Genomic DNA, 14747 nt, shown 5'->3' with positions numbered 1-14747 from the left:
TGTAAATCGACGTTTCTTAGAAAGAAATGCAGCAGACTGCTATCACTGAAGAAAATTTGTTCTGTGGTCATTGAGCTGCGAAAAGATCACTCAAGCTCATCATTTAACTTTATAACCATGAAGGTTTGAAGTAACATTTGAAGCTAACAAAGAAAGAGAAATTACATCACTACCAAGTGAAACGAGCTGCTGATGACAAGCCAGCAACCTCTTGTCAATCTCAGAATGTGTTTTGGTTTTTTTCCTACTGTTTAGCACATTAAGACTTACAGTGAAAAATAATTTTCCATGTATGCCAGTTACTGATCTTGATTAAATAAATAATGTCTGGTAAAAAGTTTCCATTAGGCTGCTATCATGCTTAAATTAAGGTGAATGTTAATGTTTCTATTTATACTTTATGAGCAAGGCAAAGATTTGCAGTGAATTAACAGAACTGACTTAACTCAGAAATACAGAAAAGGGTTTATAAAAGGGTTTGCAAAATAGCACAATGGAGTCCTTCCACCCTGCCAAAAAACGTAACTTTCTGGTTCTCATTTGTGAGCTGAGCACTAACATAACAGCATACGTACAGAACCCCGTATCATAAAGCAGTTCAGTGAATATATATAAACAGGATATTAGCCTATCTTCTCCAAACATAAATTACATACTAAAAAGCAGAACCCTTTTTACAAATATGAAATATGCTGTTCAGCTGTCCACTGCATGTGCTCTTCAGTGTTCTGTGACAGATTTGGTGACAACCCGTCACCCCAGCATTTCAGAAGGTACTATGAAATGGGAGGGACAGCATCTCCCTCTTCCCCCCAACCACTTTCCCTTTTCCTTTTGTCAGCTTGCTAGTTAAAAAAAGTAGCTGATACTGTCACCCAAATGCATCTTTATCACTGGTTACTGTTACTGCTCCTTATTCCTACAGGAATGACACTCATTCATTAAAACAATTCATTGTAACAATTAAAATAAACCACCTTTAAAAGTGGTCTGCTTTTAAAAATAGCAGATATTGCCAAGGTATATAAGAGAAAGATCCCTACCCTTACCAAAAACTACCTTGCTTAATCCCTTTATCGCAGCGCAGCAATCTGTTCCTAACAAATAGTATGATGGAGGGGTTAGTATCTTATTTATTTTTGCAAATAAATTCTCAGTTACAGATTAAATAGTGGTATTACAATTTAGATTTGACAGCAGTGCAACTTGGGAAGCAACCGGTTCATGTTAAGGTTAAAGGGCCATTCATTATTAAAAAAACTGATAAAAAACCTCCAGCTACCAAAAATAGGGGAAAACCAACAGTAAAGAATCCTGGATAAACAAAAAAAACCCCAAACTGGATGGAAGATTTTGGCCATTAATAAAAGAAAAACTAATTTTCAAATGCCTTGTTTTATAATTAATCATTTGTTCTAAATCTGTTCCATTCTCACAACTTTCTATTATGTTGCTCTGAACGTAAAACCAGGTTTTGTTTGTTTGTTTTTTAAGAAGGTTACATCTTCAAGCTACTTTCATGGCTTTTTTTTTTAAATAAAAGTAACATTTATAGGCTGCATAAAAGTGTTTATTTGTTGTAAGATCCACCAGGCTTTGTGAACAACACATAACTAGACTAGAGAGAAGTAATTTCCTAGTTTATTACTAATAATTTTATTTCTAGCACAGTCTTATGCTGTCCTGAAGACAGCCACGTTGCACTTGACACTTATTAAAAAGGTGAAAAGGAGAAAAAGTCCGAACAGATTTTTTCAAAATCTATTTGGGAAGATTAAACACTCTTTCATCTACTATTTGCCTATTTGGGTATTAAAGGGCATGTACCACCTCATCTGGAAGGATAATTATTTGATTTTCAGAGGTTTAGAGCTAGACCAAACTACATTTCTAAATTCATTTGAATATTTGTATTTCAAAAGCCCTTAGTTTCATGCTTTATTAGCTACAAATACAAATATCATGCAGTGCCTACATTTTAGAGCATTAATATATTTCCTGCAAAAAAGTAGCCTTGTATCAATGGTTTCCTTTTTTATTTAATTACAAGTAGTGTGACTGATTATCAGTGATATGTGCATAAAAAGAATATTTGATAGTTAATGCTCTATCTACTGTTACAGTTTTTTGCATGCTCAGGCAGTGCACAAGAATGACAACTTCAAAACTAAGCGGAAAAATATCTGCACAAAGAAAATCTACCAAAGATTTCATCTTTTTTAATGTACAGAGCAGAAGGGGAACATCACTCTTATGCAAAAAATTATGTCACTTGGCATGCATGAATTGAAAAGACTAAAAAATGTTGGCAGCATGAGCTACCTTCTAGAAGAAAGTTACAGATTGATAATACAGTGGTGAACTGATGGCTTACGGGGAACATGCATTCAGACGGCACTCCTGAGCAAAAGAAAGGAAACATGTTATACACTCTCCATCCCTTGTTGCTGATGATACGAATCTTTGAAAATGATATTGCCTAATTCCCCTGAAAATCATGTTTAAAAGAAGTGGCAGGCAGTTTGCTATGCTGTCTGGGATGGTATTTTGGAGAAATCTGATCACCAGGAATGCCCAAATTATTGTTATCTTAAAAACAAAACATAACCACAATGTTGTTTATTTTCCAGGTGTTTTTAACGTCTCTCAGAGACATTTCTTCCATCCCCAAACTGCAGCTTTTTAACCCTGGATCTGACAAACATAGAAGTTCAGAATAGAAATGTTCTCTCTCTTATTTATTATTTTTTAAAAATCTCTCCCCAAAATCACACCATTTTTGAAGTGATTTAAAAATATAACATTTATTACTTGAGGCACTAAAAATACCTACATGTTTCAGGGAAAAAATATCAGATCACTATTAGTATTCAAAACTACTCTAAAGCAAAGTACTTGCAAAGCTATTTTATGCATTTAATTACATTTTTTAGTTTGCTGACATTTTCTGTTTAGGAGAATAATTTTCCAGTGTCTTTGTAACCTAGCTTTCTGAAATAATCTAATTAGCTTTTAATAATACCTTATTTGTGGTGCCTTACTGGTTAAGTAATTTCACTGACTGCTACAACATAAAAATACTTTTGCATTTTGATTTGTAAGACACAGAGAACAATGAAAAAAACCCAGATAAATAAAAGGAAACTTCTAGTATCCCAAGTGCACTGGGACTTGTTCATAATAATTTTACCAAGCAATAAAACTACAACTGGTCTTCATATTCCTGGACAGGACTTTATTGAACACCAGACATGACTTTATAAGCGGTCAGCTTCTTCAGCAGAGCTACATGCACGACGTATTCAAAATGTACTTTTTATTATTTTCCCACTTTTTTTTTCCCCTTAACATTTGTAAAATGGTAAAATTTACTTAAGTTTCCTTCACATCATCTAGGCATATACTCTAAGGTGGCCACAGAGGACAGAGACAGTTAACATAAAAGGTTCACGCTTCAAAAAGGCAATTTACTGCACACTAAAATAGGGATCCAAGGCAGGGGAATGGGTTCCCTCCAGCATATATTTGCTAGGTACTATGCTCTAGCACAATGAAGGAGCACATTTAAGCAACACCAATGAAATTAAATTAAAAACAAACTCCTGTTTTGTACAATAGTCTTGGTAAATTAGACTAACCCATATAAAACGTGGTTTTTCTTGCATTTTTCATAGGAGTCACTAACACTAGTGGGTTTGTTTGCATTGTCTCAGTATTTTGTAAGCCACTGATTTAGTGCCATAAAAGTACAGAATAATAAGCAAAATATTCCTTACCTCAAAGAGCTCACTTTTAAGATAAGTACCTGCACAGCGCAGTGCATTGCTGTGCAAAGATGCTTGAGTTAGCCCAGAAGCAGTGCAGCTGAGGCAGTAAGATGCTCTGCCCAGCCTAATTAGCCTTGCAGAGAAGCAGGCTTTATCAGCCTGAAAAATTCACTCTGCCACAGCTTAGCCGTTCTGCTTCCAAAGGTAGTTCTTTCATGGCTAGCTCAAATATCCGTGCATTGGAGATCATGTCATACAGATATATTTCAGGCATCATACATTTTTTGCAATGAATAAACATATCTATTTCTAATGGTTACCATCCAGGTCACTCTTACTTCAGTTAATAAGGCAGGCTTTCTAGGTAAAATAAAATGTAACTAATAAGCTAAGGAGTGAAAACTCCAAAATTCATTGTGTTTCAAGGAACACTTTTTAGCTGTTTTAATAGCTTACCTTTCAAAACCACAAACTATGTGCCCCTAAGAGCATTCAGTTATTTTAATGACAGCTGTTCAAATTAACTTAAGTTGCACAGCATCAAGCCCTTTTCACAAGTACTCAGAGACTTCTGAAAGTTCATTAACCAAAACATGGTTTACTCGAAAAGTGAAGGTAAGCCTCAAAGAACAGGCATAGAGATGAGAAATTACTTTCCCCTGTATACTTATACTTCCTGCCATGGTTTTCAATACTGCCAGTTCTCCATCTCTTCTTCAGAATGGAAGGGTTAAACAAAAGTCCATACACAGAAGTGAATTTTCTCAATTTTCTTGAAAGGCACTCTGCAACATTCAACTCCGGTGTGTTCCATAATACAGCCTACACATATGATTTCACTGTTTTGAAGTATTGCTGTATTACACATACAGAAAATCTCCGAGATACTAACAGTTTTAAATGTAAGAAAATAATTGTCAAGAAAGTGTGCAGTACCTTCCACAACAAACCTTTTATTTGCAGAGCAACTTTTCGGCTATCAAGAAAACGAAAATCTTAGTAAAAAGGCTTATACTGAAAATCTTGCCATATATATGATGTGATGAAACATGGTTTTTAGATGTAAGACATACAAATAAACAACTTCACCTTCAAGATTAAAGAAAACAGATGGCAGGTCTCAGACTGCCAGAAAACTAATCCTTTTCCTTTTCAGATCTACAATACTGCTATAAAAATCCAAGATTAGCATCTCCATCACTCTATACAAAATCATATCAAGGTAATAAGCAACAGTTGTTGCTGAGATTATAAAGGTAGTGATTGACTTTGATTCACTGGTAAATGCAATAACCTTACAATTGCTTCAAAAATTAATTTATTTTTTATCTTGAAAATGACACTAGCTTATGTCTGATCATGTTGGTAAGATTTTTAAGGTGAACACCTAATTCTCAAGCATTAGTGTTTTAAATAAAATTTCTGTTTTCCAAAACAGTCATGATATGAACACCTACAAAAATGCAGACTTATGCTTCAAATTTAGAATAACATAACCAATCCACCATTTCAAGTTACTAGCTTTTAAACCTTGAGTATATTATAAAAACATACACATTGAAAAAAGTACTCCCCCAAACATATATACCTTAACACAAAGGCATGCTGCTTCATAATTATCTATTTAGACTATTGCCTAACTTATAACACAGACAATTGCTACTTTGAAAGTGCCGAAAAAGCAGAGAGAAAAATCAAAATGCAAAACTGAAATTACTTTAAAGAAAAGATTCTCCTAAACCTTGAGATTATCAGATGACGTCAGTATGTCAACAGTAAAAGAATTTTGATAAGAAGCTTGAGAGAAGCTTGACTTCCTACTTTTTTCAAGTATAATTTTACAGTTTAACAAATTAAACTGGTCACTTTCAGAGACTTCTATATTATCATAAATAAAATGGTGAAATTCCATGTTTTTCAATGTTCCATCATACAAAAAAGGAGTATCCCTTAAAAAAGAAAATCTTACCCTTTCCCATGTAAAAGACAGACCTAGTGCTTCAAACTGTTCCCTCATGTGTTGAATATTACTGCAAAACAAAAAATTAAAAAATTTATTAACTTAAAAATATTTCTATCATGGGATCATATTTAAAATCAGGTGCTTATAAAGTTCTGAGAAATCAAAAGCACTAGTTAACCTCTAAACACTAGTATCTCACTAACAGTGAAACTCAAGGAACTATCAGAATACTCATCTTAAATAACAATTTTAAAAGTCCCTGGTGTATTCTGGTTCAATTTCAACGGCTGTGTGTACAAGACAATGATTTTTCCTCTCTTGATTCGAGCATAACTGAAAAGCAAATACGGCACTGCAGTTTGAGTGAAACTTTCCTGAAGTACCACTTCTTGTTATTTTTAATTATCTTTACTGCAGTTGAGCCAACGGGCACTCTGAAATCTTCACAATGCACTAGGATGTACTTCCACAATCAGCTTAATCCTGCTCTATTCTGGCAATGCTATCCTGGCTGTGTTTTGCTTTGGCTCTGGTGATTGTGTGGCTATAGGATGAGTTCAATCAGCTTACCTGTTCAACTGAAGACATGCCCTACAAAAAGTTCTCCAAAAGCCCCCCACCAGTTTTCTTGCTTCCCTCTGATCAACAGGCTGATCACACCAATACTGTGGCTGCAAAAACAGCTGAGCCAACACAGAGAAGATGGTGGGAACGTATATCCTGAGAGGTGACAAGGAAGACCTAAACTTCTGGTAGCAGCACAGCCATAGATAAACTTAAGTCAACTGTGAAACTGTAGGACTAGACCTTGCCCCAGATGGATTATATCCAAAATGTAAAATAAGATACATCAGAATATACAGTGAAGCTTTAGTTTGAAAATGTACTAAATACAGTTTACTAAAATACTCACAACTACACAATATTAACTAGTGACCCAGTGTGAATTCATTCATACACTTTAACATTGCTTAAAATTTCTTATGGACTTAACTTTCTACTAAAATGCATTATGTCAGATAAAGTATCATCTACCCTCCCACAGTGGCTAACTGGACAGTCATGAAACCAGGCATTTAATTCTGATCCAGAACAAACTTGCACTGCTGAATAACTGAGTAATGCAAGTATCCTGTATTAACAGTTGCAGAGCCCCAGTTACATGAGAAAAGGCCTGCCAGCAGGGTCGTATCAGTACAGGTATGCCAGGAAATCCTCTTATGGACTCACAGCTTCCACTGGGAGAAACCATACTTTCAGTACTACTGCTTATATTAAAGTCCCACTCCAAATGAACTGTACCAATAAAAAAATTTCAAATTTCAGTGTATTTTCACAAAGCTTCTGCCACTAAACTAACTCTTACTAACAAACATTTGTGTGTTTTGTGTAAGTAACTCTGTCTTCAATTTGTTTTATGTTTTTTTCCTAACTTTGAGAGTGTAAGAAGGAATAGTCAATTGGAGCTCATTTTAAATCACCTCTTCAGAAAATTATGATGCTCTGAAATTTGTTTGTTCACTCCTGAAACAAGTAAGTTGAAATGCTTACAGTGTGCCCCCTTTTACATGGGTGGCTGGCTCTGCACCAGGGATGACTAAAACACATCAGGTTGCTATCACACCATCACAGCTTCACATCCAGTTCAGTCATCCCTGCTGCAGGCATGAGAAACATTCAGCACAGGGACAGTGGATAAAATGGGAGACAGCAATTACTTCAGTGGTCAGAATTTAAATTGCCGGTATGAACAACCAACTCCCTTCCTTAGCATAATCAAAAAAATTGGGTATGTAAATAATTTTCCTATTTGGTTGTTATTATAATCAGTCTCAATGATGATGTGCTAACTTGTCTCAGTTTGTCGTTATAATATTATTATTTAACACTTAAAACTAGACAATCACTCTTTTTAGTACTAAGGAAATGTTCAAAGCGAAATTTTCTTCCAGTATAAAAGATTTTGTACTTGTAGCTACTAGCTGAACTGCTTTAAGTGTATGGAACAACATGCACCTCTTTAGAAGAAAAGAGAAAAATGACAGAGCACAGAAAGTAGCAGAAGAGAATCAGCTCAGGCTGTGCCCTGCCACATGCTTTTTGATACAACCCAGACAAACAGCTCAGATGAGACAGGCTGAGCTGATACGGCACTTTTGATATTGCAGTCTCTCTGCCCCACACGCTCACTGCTTTTCTGTTGAGCCAATTCAGCTCAAGTCAGCTGGCAGAACAGCTTTCTTCTGAGTTAGCAAGCTGAGTCAGTTCAACAAGATGTCCTACCAGTGCCAAAGCTAATACAATAGGTGAGGAGGGACCATGTAGTAGAGAGGAGGGGAAAACACTGACCCTTTTGTAGTCACAAGTACTTAATGACAGCCTCCTTGTCTCAAAACTACAACCTGCACTTCCTTGTGCCTCATTTGTCGGGTAGGTAAGGATCACAGTAACCCTCTACCTGGTGAAGGTTCCATCAAGATAATTGAGTTAAAAATGAGGCACTCAGATAAAACAGATACGTAGATTTGTTTTACAGCTGAGCTTCAGTAGGCTTATTGAAGGAAGACAGAAATCAATTTACTGACCATGCTACAATATAATTGATAGCCCACAACACACCACACAGTGATGTTTCAGACTCTCAAAAGAACAAAACCAGGTTTCTGTGTCTTGATGGTAACTGGTTCTCACGCATATTCTCATCTAAACCATACATGAAGGAAATTTTAAAAAATTAGCATCAATAACTCGGAATTTGTGTGTAGTGCACTCATGCATTCTCCCTAAGTGAAATCAGTTGCCATCATATTTTAGCTGGAAAAGTTTAACATGGGACCAGAAGTATGAAAAAAACCTTAAAAGAAACAGCATTATCAAAGAAGGAAATGGATCAAGGTCCATTGTTGGGCTCTGCACCCAGAGCACAACAAACACCTTCACTTAGGAAGATTGGTTTCCGAGTCATTTATAGAAATTAATGTTTACTTAGATAACTTTCTACTCATTTTCAAGAATATTAGGGGAATGCAACACCCAATTCTGTGGACTAAAGCCCAAAATTTTCACAGAAATCAGCAGCAATAATGGCTGCATACCACTTTCCAAGACCCAGTCTCAAATGAAAAAACTATCTTCTTCCTCTTTCACATGGTACTGAAAAATGATAGTAAATCTAACCATGTAGCTCATAATTTTCAACTGTGTATTCTATACTAAGGTTTAACTCACCATAATGAAATTCTGATTTATTTCTTACTCACTGATTTGGGTGTTTGGGAAATGTCACTCTTTCAATATTCTACTTTTTTACAAGTTAAAAGTAATTGAGATGAAAACCTTGAAAATCATCCTGATACATTTGTTTTTCAAAACTGAATCATCTGCGAAGTCCCATAAAACATTGGCAAATAACCCTGGTTCTTTCTGTACCGTCTTTCTTCTACTTCTACACTGGTTTTGCTCTGTTTTGTTGGTTTATGGGGGCCACAGCACAGGTATTCACAGTGGCAATGTCATATTACTTAAATTCATTAAAAACTACCTTTGTGTCCAGCTTGCAGGGTGAAGCCCATGTTCAACTGCAGCATTTTCTGCTGGTAAACCAAATGCGTCCCATCCCATTGGATTTATCACCTGTAAGCAAAAAGGAAAAACACAATCTTACGTAACTTTCTGGAATGGCATCAACAACACACACAGGCCTCTAAACAATGAACCGTGTTTTGCATTTCAGCATTTCCTTTGTCTGAATTGAACCTCTTCAAAACATGCCCACTACAGCTAGTTTTAAAAGACGAATATGAAGCATACTTGCTATCTACAATGTGATGTTAGAGGGACCTTAAAGTACTGTGTAATAAATCCTCATGACTATTTCAATACCAGGTTAACAATGACAAAAATCAATCCTTTGTAAATTTGTGTGGTGGTCAAAATTAGCAGTTGATGCTACTGCTAAACAGAATCAAATACTCATCCTAAAGAAGGCGGAGAAGCAAGCAAGCAAGCAAAACTAATTGAACCAATGGTTTTATAACTGTAACTGATGTGTAGCCTACTTTTTTTTTCTTTTTTGTTGAAGAAAGAAAAATACCCTATGATAACCTTAAATCCAACAGATAAAATGAAGAGGATGGGGAAAACTGTTTTAGTCAAATTTTACTAAAATATCTTTTGTAAATATAGACTGCAGACTGACCACAAATAAATAAAGGTGGAAAAAATGTTTACTGCAAAATATGATAGATAATTTCTGTTGAAACAGATATGTATCTTTCCTATTCACATGTGAATTATTTAGAAAAATAATCTAGCAATACAGTAAGTATTCAAAAAACCTGTTTAATAACCAGGGAAAGAAAGGCCAGTACTTAAGATGCTGTCATTAAGCACACCTATATATTGGATACCTGATAAAACTAATCCCATTTCTTACACCTACAAATGTGCTATAAATTCAACAACTATGATTAAAGTTACACAAGTTTAACAATAGCAAAATATGATTGAGTAACATTTTACAGGTGGTAAGAAATCAAAATTTTTACCCCTAAAAATATAAAGAATTTGTTCTTCAGTGACATGCAAGCAAACAAGCAATAAGAAAGCAAGCCCAGCAATACTAATCTCATAAGCTATCTCCATGCGAAAAATCTGATCGTTTCCAAAGCGTAAGAGCTACTTTTGTCACTGGTTTGAATTATTTTTATTCTTCTTTGCCAAAACCTTCCAATCCTCTGACTTCAATGGATTCTTTCATAAAAAGTATTTTATAGACATGTTTATAAAGGTGCCTTAGGCACCAGCTTAGTGTAAAAGCAACAGAATTTAACAGATGTGACTCCTCAGCATTCTTGTTTTCAATACTGACCTAAAACTAAACCTGTTGTATATCATTACTCTGCTGGTGCAGCAACAAAACCAAAGGTATTAACCTGCGATCAACTGTGATTCAATCCAGTACAGTAAGGGTCCATGCACAGCACATTTTTTATGTATAAATCTAATAGAAATCGGAATGCTATGCTGTGTTACAAATTTGCCCTATAATCAGACAGATTATTGTTCCTTGTATCACAGTGTCAGAAAATACAAGAGTCAGATTTCTTAACTCCCCACTTCCTCACATTATAAGCGTTAAATGGAAAATCTCATTTGGAGCCTAAACCACTTGACAAGGCCCCATTGAAGCACACCTCTCCCCAGCCCTTCTCCTCTCCCTCCCCCACCAGTAATGAAAACTATTGGTATAGAAGAGAAAAAAGAAAGGTAAACTTTACATAAACTACAAATCTCAATAGAATTTTTTAAGGACACACTAAAATATTAGTTTCTGCAGCTCAGCTCTTTTTGACCACTACTATTGCTGACCATCTGCCTCTGGACAGAAATGATGAAATAAAACAGATTTTTTTTTTTCATGTATAATACATATTTTCTCTTCTTTAAACCCTGTTTGTTTAGACAAATGCACTAGATTTGCATCGCTACAAATGCCTTCTTTTACAACAAGCTGATGCACAGTAAATGAGATTAAAAAAACTACTCGATTAATTTTTGTAAAATTTTGCTTCTGAAGATCTCCTGGATATAGAGAGGCAGTCAAAAGCAAGGCAGAATCTCATTCCTCACACTCATGAGCAAAAGGATGTGGGAAGAACGGCTTAACTACCGGCTCCAGGCTCCCCAAAAGGGCTGACTGATGCTCCAGACAGCTAATGTGCAGACATTTTATCACTGTACCATCAGCGCTAGCAGGAGTTATCTGCTCACACAGATCTTCCCAATTCTAGCATGTATATTAAAAATATCATACAGTGTATTCACTTATCACATTCAAAAGACAGTTCAATTTAACAACCAATAGCATTCCTCAAGTTAAAGGGCTGAAGAAATACGCTAATTCAAGTTTCAATCAGAAACCTGAATTTAAAGAGACATTAAAAATATCCTTAAATTAATCTCCAGGATAGATCTATTTATGTAGTTGCTATAGAGATGAATGTAACATGCACAGTGGTTTAGAAAATGATTTCAAGTTTATTGTCTCTTTTACTTCTCTACCGTGAATGGATTTGAAAGGTTTGTGAAATGCATTTGTCTAAACAATAGGTCAGCTGCTTCTGGCTGGAATGTATGTTCCGTATCTACAGTTAAAATGCCACAGTCTCCACGGAGCACTTGGTGTTACATCTTAACTCTACTTAGCCAACATAAAACACAAGGCTGAGATTAACTATATAGTTCTAAAAAGCATCAAAGATCTCAAGAGACAGGGGAGAAGAAAATATACTACTAACATGTCAGAAGTTGGCACAAAGAATAAAGGAACAGTTCAACTGTTCAAAACAAAGAAAAAATAGGAAGAAAGCAATTTTGAAGACCAAAGGGTATTCCTTGTAGCTCCTTGATGGGCTGGTCATAAGCTAGCAGAAAACACGGCTGCTCCCTCCAGCATTACAGACGAGCAGAAGAAAAGGAAAAAAAGTCATCCACTTTCTTGAATGCTGACTTGATTGCTTCTGACAGCACTCTCTAAACCTTATGCAACTAAGGGATCAATTCTGCTCACTAGAGTGACCACTCTTCCAAGCATCGCTTCTCTGTACAGACAGTATTTTCTCTAAGCCACGAGGAGAAAGAAAAACAAATAATGAACATATCTTGTAGGAGGCCTGCATACGTCCGAGGATGTCTATACCTGATAAAAGAAGGCAGGCTATAGTTTCAGTCATTTTAAGACAGCAGAAGCCAGTACTATCTCCAAAGGCAGCTGTGTGTTTCTGGTCTTCACGATGAAGTAGACAGGTAGACTCTTCCTGGTTAGAACTACCAGGTTAGTCTTGAACTAAGAGGGCTGAGGATCCTCAGAAGTTCACATCACCTGGCAGGATCAACTATGAAAGACTGGCATTTTCTACCACTCAACATACTATGTCTTGCACAGGAACATGAAGTTGCAAGGAAGTAATTTATTAGTGTGTGGGGAACAAAGTGCTCGGTAACTACCACACTGAGCGTTCTTTTCAGGAGCAGATTATTAAAAAGGAAAACAGTTGCATCTTGAAACATATTAGATCCCAAAGACTCTGACTTCATATTAGCTCAAAGCATCGCTGTAAGAATCATTTCACAGCATGGACAAAAATCTGTCATTAACAATGGCTAGAGCTCTTAATGTGACTGTGGAACGAAGCAGAGGAAGACATGGTAACTCCATTAATTCTTTTCTGAGATCTCAGCTCTTCCTTTCAGAAGATTTTCATCTATTCACTGCCATAACAATCAGCCCATCACACTGACATTAGTAGGCAAGATCAGCAGGTACTATATAACACAAAGCTGACAATGATCTCATAACACTCAGTTCTCTGCCTCCGTCAACATAACTAGGACAGACGATTCAGTGAATTTTCCTTAATGTTTGCAAGGAAACAAAGAACTTGTTTGCTCTCCTGATGTGCTCAGTATGTCTCAAAACTGTGACCAGGGAGCTGACGTATGTTTCTTACATCCAGATCGATGCATTCTAAATTTTAAGAAAGACAGCAGAATCAGTGTCAAAAATGCCTGTAAATAAATATATTTATTTCAGAGAATGCGTGATAAGAGAAGAGAACCCCATATGAAAACGAAGAGGTTTGCTGACAAATTAGTGATTTGACTCAATACAGCAAAGTCTACATTCTTGTCTCTAGTTATAGCCCCAGGACACACTCGATGTGAACTAACCAAAAAAGGCTGACAAAATACGTGATCTGTGGTCACGAGTTCCAGCTGCCAGAAAACACCCCCGGCTCCAGCAGCAACTTTCTGTCATCCTCCTTGCACTTGATCTCACAATTGTGCAACCACAGACAAGTCAGACAGTAAGGACACGTGGTTGGAGAGGGGGAAGGAGGGGACGGCTGCTCCTTCCACTGGCCGCCTACAATTAGGCTGAACATGTTGAAAATCTGATTTGTAAATTGACAGATTACAGATCCAACACATTTTAAATACAAGACCTCCACCTGAATGCAGCCTAGATTATCTTTTAAGTGTACTAGGTAATAAACACTGTTACACAACAGCTAAAAATTACCACCACCACCAAACAAAAAAACCACAAGCAGACAAAGCACACCCGGAAATAGATTAAAATAATGAATTTTTGACTAGTGTGTACATTCTAGCAAGGACTATTTCAATGATTTTCTGCAACAGAATGCTGCATATTTGCATTCTGATAAGGCACTTTCAAATTAAAAAATAATCAACCCACGCAGATTTCTATCAAAACATAACTTTGCTTATAAAATGCTCTCATTTATTTCTTGTTCTCACAAGATATAAAATACAAGAAATTATTCTACATCCACACACTACTACATTTAGAAAACAAAGGTGTCACCCACATCCTTAATCTCACACATTCCTGTATAACATAATTGCATTTAAAATAATATCTTGTTTCCTCTCTCTTTCTTTCAAAATGAAACACAGTGAGCTAATTAACACTTTCAGCACTTGCTACTGGAAAACTAAATTTAAATAAGATTCAATTCACATAGGATACCTGTAATACTTTCCACTTGGTTTATACCACAGAAAATAACCTGGCAAAAGGACACAACAGCCTCACACAAAAAAAGGGTGGAGAATAGCAGCTAATGATGATCAGAAAATGGAACTGTATCGAAATAATTCATCCTACTGATGAATTCATTATAAAGTTTTAATTAAACTTGCCTGTCTTTCTTCAATACCATTCACTTTTGCAATTTCAAGAGTATTAAGATTCACTGCTGAGAAGGAAAACAATTAACAAAAATACATCCAATTTAAAAAAAGATGTTCTGGATAAAACGAAAACGTTCTTTAAGTCATTTTTGGATATTGTGGAAATATCACTGACAATATTCCAATCCCATCTATCAGGAGCAGTTTAAGTATAAATTAAGAAATCTGATCCTAGTGTACAGGAATTTCACCCTGAATTGTCCAATGATCATTCTCATTTCTGCACAACTTGCACG

At 35.9% G+C, this 14747-nt stretch overlaps 1 protein-coding gene across 2 annotated transcripts in view; it reads right to left on the bottom strand.

Annotated features, from left to right (window-relative positions):
* LARS2 (leucyl-tRNA synthetase 2, mitochondrial) overlaps positions 1 to 14747 on the bottom strand; it is a 94752-nt gene that overhangs the window by 69717 nt on the left and 10288 nt on the right. For both annotated transcript variants that reach the window (XM_076331031.1, XM_076331030.1), the window contains exons 4-5: positions 9272 to 9363; positions 5737 to 5797 (exon numbers count right to left, since the gene is read on the bottom strand). In XM_076331031.1, the coding sequence (XP_076187146.1) occupies positions 5737 to 5797; positions 9272 to 9363 (153 nt within the window). The remainder of the gene's footprint in view (positions 1 to 5736; positions 5798 to 9271; positions 9364 to 14747) is intronic.

This window comes from Aptenodytes patagonicus, chromosome 2 (genome assembly GCF_965638725.1).
Source record: "Aptenodytes patagonicus chromosome 2, bAptPat1.pri.cur, whole genome shotgun sequence".
NCBI classification, from domain to species: Eukaryota; Metazoa; Chordata; class Aves; order Sphenisciformes; family Spheniscidae; genus Aptenodytes; species Aptenodytes patagonicus.
This window is presented reverse-complemented; position numbering and strand designations above follow the sequence as displayed.